This window comes from Lonchura striata, unplaced genomic scaffold (assembly GCF_046129695.1).
Source record: "Lonchura striata isolate bLonStr1 unplaced genomic scaffold, bLonStr1.mat Scaffold_312, whole genome shotgun sequence".
Classification (NCBI taxonomy): domain Eukaryota; kingdom Metazoa; phylum Chordata; class Aves; order Passeriformes; family Estrildidae; genus Lonchura; species Lonchura striata.
This window is the reverse complement of record NW_027461172.1, coordinates 28,751-36,446: the sequence shown is the minus strand read 5'-3', so window position 1 is coordinate 36,446 and position 7,696 is coordinate 28,751. Positions and strand designations below refer to the sequence as shown.

The 7,696-nt window shown below is 50.6% G+C and overlaps 1 protein-coding gene across 1 annotated transcript; it reads right to left on the bottom strand.

Annotated features, from left to right (window-relative positions):
• Window positions 1-1,069: 1,069 nt before the first annotated feature.
• On the bottom strand, window positions 1,070-6,695 carry LOC144248713 (myosin regulatory light chain 11-like; the record flags this gene model as incomplete). The annotated part of the gene is made up of 5 exons (XM_077790720.1): window positions 6,635-6,695; window positions 5,011-5,100; window positions 3,785-3,860; window positions 2,226-2,330; window positions 1,070-1,148 (listed from the first exon to the last, which is right to left on the bottom strand). Coding segments are annotated over exons 1-5 (353 nt in total), but the record flags the coding sequence as incomplete, so codon positions are not given.
• Between the last annotated feature and the right edge of the window lie 1,001 nt (window positions 6,696-7,696).

The following is a 7,696-nucleotide window of genomic DNA, read 5'->3' as shown; positions in this document are numbered from 1 at the left end:
CCACCCCCCAAAATTTCAGGGATATTTTGGGGTAAATTTTGGAGGTTTCTGGGAATATTTTGGGGTAAATTTCAGGGATTTTGGGGATATTTTGGGGTAAAATTCGGGGATTTGGGGGAATATTTTGGGGTAAATTTCAGAGATTTTTAGGAATATTTTGGGGTAAATTCCAGGGATTTCTGGGAATAATTTAGGGATACTTTGGGGTAAATTCCAGGGATTTTGGGGATATTTTGGGGTAAATTTTGGAGATTTTCAGGAATATTTTGGGTTAAATTCCAGGGATTTTGGGCAATATTTCGGGGATATTTTGGGGCTATTTTGGGGTGAATTTGGGGAATTTCGGGTGCGTCCTTTGGGGATATTTTGGGGTAAATTTCGGATATTTTCAGGAATATTCTGGGGTAAATTCCAGGGATTTTGGGCAATATTTCGGGGCTATTTTGGGGTGAATTTGGGGTGAATTTGGGGAATTTTGGGTGCGTCCTTTGGGGATATTTTGGGGTAAATTTCGGATATTTTCAGGAATATTTTGGGTTAAATTCCGGGGATTTTGGGGATATTTTGGGGTAAATTTCGGATATTTTCAGGAATATTTTGGGTTAAATTCCGGGGATTTTGGGGCTATTTTGGGGTAAATTTCGGAGATTTTCAGGAATATTTTGGGTTAAATTCCAGGGATTTTGGGCAATATTTTGGGGCTATTTTGGGGTGAATTTGGGGAATTTCGAGTGCGTCCTTTGGGGATATTTTGGGGTAAATTTCGGAGATTTTCAGGAATATTCTGGGGTAAATTCCGGGGATTTTGGGCAATATTTTGGGGCTGTTTTGGGGCTATTTTGGGGTGAATTTGGGGAATTTTGGGTGCGTCCTTCGGGGATATTTTGGGGTAAATTTCGGAGATTTTCAGGAATATTTTGGGTTAAATTCCGGGGATTTTGGGGATATTTTGGGGTAAATTTCGGAGCTTTTCAGGAATATTCTGGGGTAAATTCCGGGGATTTTGGGCAATGTTCCGGGGCTGTTTTGGGGTGAATTTGGGGGATTTTGGGAGCCGCCCCCCACTCACAAACTCTTCTTGATGGATCCTTTCCCGTCCGGGTCCAGCACCTTGAACGCGCCCATGATGACGTCCTCGGGGTCCGCCCCTGGGGCGGGGTCAAACGGGGCGGGGTCAAACGGGGCGGGGTCAAACGGGGCGGGGTCAAACGGGGGATTTGGGGCGTTTGGGGCATTTTGGGATGGAATTTGGGGTTTTTTTGGGGTGAGTTTTTAGTATTTCAATGTGAATTTTGGGTTTTTTTCGGTTTGAATTTTGGGATTTAGGGATGGAATTTTGGGGTTTTTTTCGGTTTGAATTTTGGGGATTTGGGGGATTTTGGGATGGAATTTTGGGGGTTTTTTTTGGGGTGAATTTTTAATATTTCGGGGTGAATTTTTTGGGGTTTTTTTCAGTTTGAATTTTGGGGATTTCAGGGATTTGGCGATGGAATTTTGGGGTTTTTTGGGGTGAATTTTTAATATTTCAGGGTGAATTTTTTGGGGGCTTTTTCCGTTTGAATTTTGGGGATTTGGGGCATTTTGGGCTGGAATTTTGGGGGTTTTTTTCTGGTTTGAATTTTGGGGATTTTGGGATGGAATTTTGGGGTTTTTTTTCTGGTTTGAATTTTGGGGATTTCGGGGATGGAATTTTGGGGTTTTATTCAGTTTGAATTTTGGGGATTTGGGGGATTTTGGGATGGAATTTCGGTTTTTTTTCAGTTTGAATTTTGGGGATTTTGGGATGGAATTTTGGGAGGTTTTTTCTGGTTTGAATTTTGGGGATTTTGGGGATTTTGGGATGGAATTTTGGGGTTTTTTTCCCGGTTTGAATTTCGGGGTTTTCGGGGATTTTGGGCTGGAATTTTGGGGGTTTTTTTGGGGTGAATTTTTAATATTTCGGGGTGAATTTTTTGGGATTTTTTTCAGTTTGAATTTTGGGGATTTGGGGCATTTTGGGCTGGAATTTTGGGGTGAATTTTTAATATTTCAGGGTGAATTTTTTGGGGGTTTTTTCCGTTTGAATTTCGGGGATTTGGGGCATTTTGGGCTGGAATTTCGGGGGTTTTTTTGGGGTGAATTTTTAATATTTCGGGGTGAATTTTTTGGGGGGGTTTTATCAGTGGGGGGGTTTTATCAGTTCAAATTTCGGGGATTTGGGAGGGAATTTGGGGTTTTCTGCCCACCCTTGAGCTTCTCCCCGAACATGGTGAGGAACACGGTGAAGTTGATGGGCCCCGAGGCCTCTTTGATCATCGCGTCCAGCTCCTCGTTCTTCACGTTCAGCCGGCCTGGCAGGGGGCGGGGCCAGTCGGGACACGCCCCCGGCCCCGCCCCTCCAACCCCAAACCCGCCCACTCCCAATAAAACACCAATAAACCCAAGCCACGCCCCTCTAAGCCCCTCCCACCTCATTTAAATAAACCACGCCCCTTCTTTCAAACCCCGCCCATTCATCTCACTAAGCCCTCCCATTTTTACGCCCCTCCCTTTAAATTTGACCCTTCAAGCCCCTCCCCTTCCTTAAACCCATTTAAAGCCCCTCCCCTTTTCCTTTAAGCCCCTCCCCTTTTTGTTTTAGCCCCTCCCCATTGCCTTTAAGCCTCTCCCATTCCTTTTAAGCCCCTCCTCTTTTCCTTTAAGCCACACCCCATTTTAAAAGCCCCTCCCCTTCCCTTAAATCACCTCCCCTTTTATTTCAACCCCTCCCCTTTTCCTTTAAGCCCCTCCCCTTTAATTTTAGACCTTCCCCTTTCCTTTAAGCCCCTCCCCTTTTATTTAAACCCCTCCCCTTTCCTTTAAGCCCCTCCCCTTTCCTTTTAGCCCTCCCCTTTTGTTTTAGCCAATCCCCTTTCCTTTTAGCCCCTCCCCTTTTTGTTTTAGCCAATCCCCTTTCCTTTAGCCCCTCCCCTTTTGTTTTAGCCAATCCCCTTTCCTTTTAGCCCCTCCCCTTTTGTTTTAGCCAATCCCCTTTCCTTTTAGCCCCTCCCCTTTTGTTTTAGCCAATCCCCTTTCCTTTTAGCCCCTCCCCTTTTTGTTTTAGCCAATCCCCTTTCCTTTTAGCCCCCTCCCAATTTCTTAAGCCCCTCCCCTTTTGTTTTAGCCAATCCCTTCCTTTAAGCCCCTCCCCTTTTGTTTAGCCAATCCCCTTTCCCTTTAGCCCCTCCCCTTTTTGTTTTAGCCAATCCCCTTTCCTTTTAGCCCCTCCCAATTTTTTTAAGCCCCTCCCCTTTAATTTTAGACCTTCCCCTTTCGTTTAAGCCCCTCCCCTTTTCCTTTAGGGCCCTCCCTTCCAGTTAAGCCCCTCCCCTTTTCTTTAAGCCCCGCCCCATTTCCTTTAAGCCCCGCCCCATTTCAAGCCCCTCCCTTAAAGCCCCGCCCCTCCAAACCCAAATTTTAGCCACGCCCACCCAAACCACGCCCCCGAGCCTGGCCACGCCCCTGAAACCCGCACAAACCACGCCCCTTAGCCCGCCCACCCAAGCCACGCCTCCTTAGCCTAACCACGCCCCCTTAGTCAGCACACGCCCCTTAGCCCCGCCCACCAAAACCACGCCCCTGAGCAGGCCACGCCCCTTAGCCCCGCCCACCCAAGCCATGCCCCCTTTAGCCCCGCCCACCAAGCCACGCCCCCTTTAGCCCCACCCACCCAAGCCCCGCCCACCCAGCTAGGCCACGCCCCATTGGTCACGCCCACCCAGACCACGCCCACCCAGCCAGGCCCCGCCCCCTTATCCCCGCCCACCCATGGCGGCGAAGGTCTCCCGCAGGTCATCCTTGTCGATGATGCCGTCGCGGTTCTGGTCGATCACCGTGAAGGCCTGAGGGGGGGGGTGGGGGGAGGGGAGGGGGCGTGGCCAAGGGGGGAGGGGCGTCAGGGCCACGCCCCCCGCGAAATCCCGGCGAGAATCCCAAAAAAAACCCGGGAAAAATCGGCGGAAATTTGGGGGGTTTGGGGTCAAAAGCGCTGGGGAAGCTCCGCCCACTGAGCTCGAAGCCACGCCCACTCTGCTCCAAGCCCCTCCCCCCACCACTCTAAGCCCCTCCCCCACCTAATCTAGCCCCTCCCCCGCCATTCTGCCCCATTTCTCCGCCATTTTGGGGCGTGGCCTCCGTGATTTTTGCCCCTCCCCCACTTCAGCCCCTCCCCCATTTTAAGCCCTCCCCCACCCATTTCCCCCCCAATTTCTCCGCCATTTTTGGGGCCGCCCCTCCCCCACCCCTTTTAGCCCCTCCCCCTCTCATGTTTCCCCCATTTCTCCGCCATTTTGGGGGTCACGCCCCCAGCGAGTTTTGCCCCTCCCCCTCTTAAACCCCTCCCCCCTTTTAAGCCCCTCCCCCACCTCTCCAAGCCCCTCCCCCACCCCGTTTAGCCCTCCCCCACCCTTTCCCCTCCCATTTCTCCGCCATTTTCTGGTCCCCGACCTCCCTGAATTTTGCCCCTCCCCCACTTCAAGCCCCTCCCCTTTTAAGCCCCCTCCCCCACTTCAAGCCCCTCCCCCATTTTAGCCCCTCCCCCACCCCTTTGAGCCCCTCCCCCACTCATTTTTCCCCCATTTTTTTTCGCCATTTTTGGGTCCTACACCGCCCTGATTTTTGCCCCTCCCCCCTCTTCAGCCCCTCCCCCACCTTTAGCCCCTCCCCCTCCCCTCCCCCACCCCTTTGAGCCCCTCCCCCACTCTTTTTTCCCCCCATTTCTCCGCCATTTTCTGGCCCCCAACCACCGCGATTTTTGCCCCTCCCCCACTTCAAGCCCCTCCCCCTTTGAGCCCCTCCCCCACCTCTCCAAGCCCCTCCCCCACCCCTTTTAGCCCCTCCCCCACTCTTCTTTTTCCTCCATTTTTTCGCCATTTTTGGGGTCACCACTGTGGCGATTTTTGCCCCTCCCCCCCATTTAAGCCCCTCCCCCACCTTGAGCCCCTCCCCCACTCCTCCAGGCCCCTCCCCCACCCCCCCGAGCCCCTCCCTCACCTCCTTGAACTCCTGGATCTGGGTCTGGTCGAACATGGAGAAGACGTTGGAGCTGCCCTCGGCCGCGCGGCGCTTCGCCTTCTTCGGGGCCTGGGGGGATTTTGGGGGATTTTGGGCAATTTTGGGCAATTTTGGGGATTTTTGGGGATTTTGGGGGGATTTGGGGGAATTTTGGGAATTTGGGGGATTTGGGGGATTTTTGGAGGATTTTGGGGGGATTTTAGGGAATTTTTTTCAGGATTTTTTTTTTATTTTCAGGGGGGATTTTGGGGATTTTGGGGATTTTGGGGCATTTAGGGGATTTTTGGGGATTTTTGGGGGATTTTAGGGAGGATTTGGAGGGATTTTAGGGGATTTTTTTCAGGATTTTTTTGGATTTTCAGTGGGGATTTTGTAGGATTTTTGGGGGATTTTGTGGGAATTTTGGGGGATTTTTTGGGAATTTTTTGGGATTCCTGTGGGGATTTCTTGGGAATTTGGGGGGAATTTAAAAGAATTTTTAGGGGATTTTAGGGGGGATTTGGAGGGATTTGGGGGAATTTTTTTCAGGATTTTTTTTTGGATTTCAGGGGGGATTTGGGGGATTTTCGGGAATTTTGGGGGATTTGGGAAGATTTGGGGGGATTTGAAGCGGTTTTGGGGAAATTTGGGGATTTTTGGCAGATTTGGGGGGGATTTGTGGGGGAGTTCGAAGGGAAATTTGGGATTTTGGGGGGATTTGGGAAATTTGGGGGGGGATTTTTGGGGGGATTTTGGGGAATTTTGGGAGAATTATGGAGCAAATCCCAGGGATATTTTTGGGGATATTTTAGGGTGAATTTCAGGGATTTTTGGGATATTTTGCGGTCATTCCCGGGGATTTCGGGGGATTTTTTTTGGGATAAAATTCAGGGATTGTGGGAATATTTTGGGAATACTTTGGGGTCAGTCCCAGGGATTTCGGGGATATTTTGGGATATTTGGGGGGATATTTTGGGGTGAATGCCGGGGGTTTTGGGGGGATATTTCGGGGATATTTTGGGGATATTTTGGAGATATTTGGGGATATTTTGGGGGATATTTTGGGGTGAATCCCGGCGGTTTCAGGGGATATTTTGGGGGATATTTTGGAGATATCTGGGGGATATTTTGGAGGATATTTTGGGGATATTTTGGTATTTTGGGGGATATTTTGGGATCTTTTGGGGGATATTTGGTGGATATTTTGGGGATATTTGGGGATATTTTGGGGGATATTTTGGGGATATTTTGGTGATATTTGGGGGATATTTCGGGGATATTTTGGTGATATTTGGGGGATATTTCGGGGATATTTTGGTGATATTTGGGGGATATTTCGGGGATATTTTGGTGATATTTGGGGGATATTTTGGGGGATATTTGGGGGATATTTGGGGGATATTTGGGGGATATTTGGGGGATATTTGGGGGATATTTGGGGGATATTTTGGGGTGAATGCCGGGGGGTTTCAGGGGATATTTGGCGGGATATTTGGGGGATATTTGGGGATATTTTGGGGGATATTTGGAGATATTTGGGGGATATTTGGGGGATATTTTGGGGATATTTCGGGGACATTTTGGGGATATTTTGGGGTGAATCCCGGCGCTTTCGGGGTCTCACCATGGCCGCTCTCCCGCTGCTCTCCCGCTCCTCGGGCTCCTCCCGGGGGGTTCCGGCGCCTCCGGGGGGATTTTTATGGCCCCGGGGTGGGGAGGGGCGGCCCCGAAATAGCCCCGGGACCCCCCCCCGCCCCTCCCCCACCCCCCCAAAAAGGACCCCGGGGTTCCCTTAAAGGGGCAGAGGCCGAAAATAGAAACTCCCCCCGCCCCTCCCCCACCCCCCCGCCCCTCCCCCGCCCCGCAGCTGCCGCTGCCCCTCCCCCACCCCGGGGTGGGGGGGGAGGGGGGAGGGGGGGTGGGGGAGGGGAGGCGGGACCAGTTAGACCAGTAAAGGACACCGGGAGAACCGGTTTAAACCGGGAACGAGAGGGTTAAAAACCAGTGGAAACCAGTGGAAACCAGTAAAAACCAGTAAAAACCAGTGGAAACCAGTAAAATACAGTGAAAACCAGTGGAAACCAGTAAAAACCAGTGGAAACCAGTAAAATACAGTGAAAACCAGTGGAAACCAGTGAAAACCAGTAAAAACCAGTGGAAACCAGTAAAAACAGTGGAAAACAGTGGAAACCAGTGGAGACCACTAAAAACCAGTGAAAACCAGTGGAAACCAGTAAAATACAGTGGAAACCAGTGAAAACTAGTAAAAAAAAGTGGAAACCAGTAAAAACCAGTGGAAACCAGTGGAAACCAGTAAAAAACAATGAAAACGAGTGAAAAACAGTGGAAACCAGTGGAAACAAGTGAAAACCAGTGGAAACCAGTAAAAACCAGTGAAACCAGTAAAAACCAGTGGAAACCAGTAACAACCAGTAACAACCAGTGGAAACCAGTGGGAACCAGTTTAAGATGAGTCCAAACTGGTCCAAACTGGTCCAAACTGGTTTAAACTGGTCCAAACTGGGACAAACTGGTCCAAACTGGTTTAAACTGGTCCAAACTGGTCCAAACTGGGACAAACTGTTCCCAATCGGGTCCGTCGCGGCTCCTTGGCCCCGCCCCCTCCCCAAGCCCCGCCCCTCACCCAATCAGCGCCGAGCCCTCGGCTCCCTCCGCGCTCCGCCCA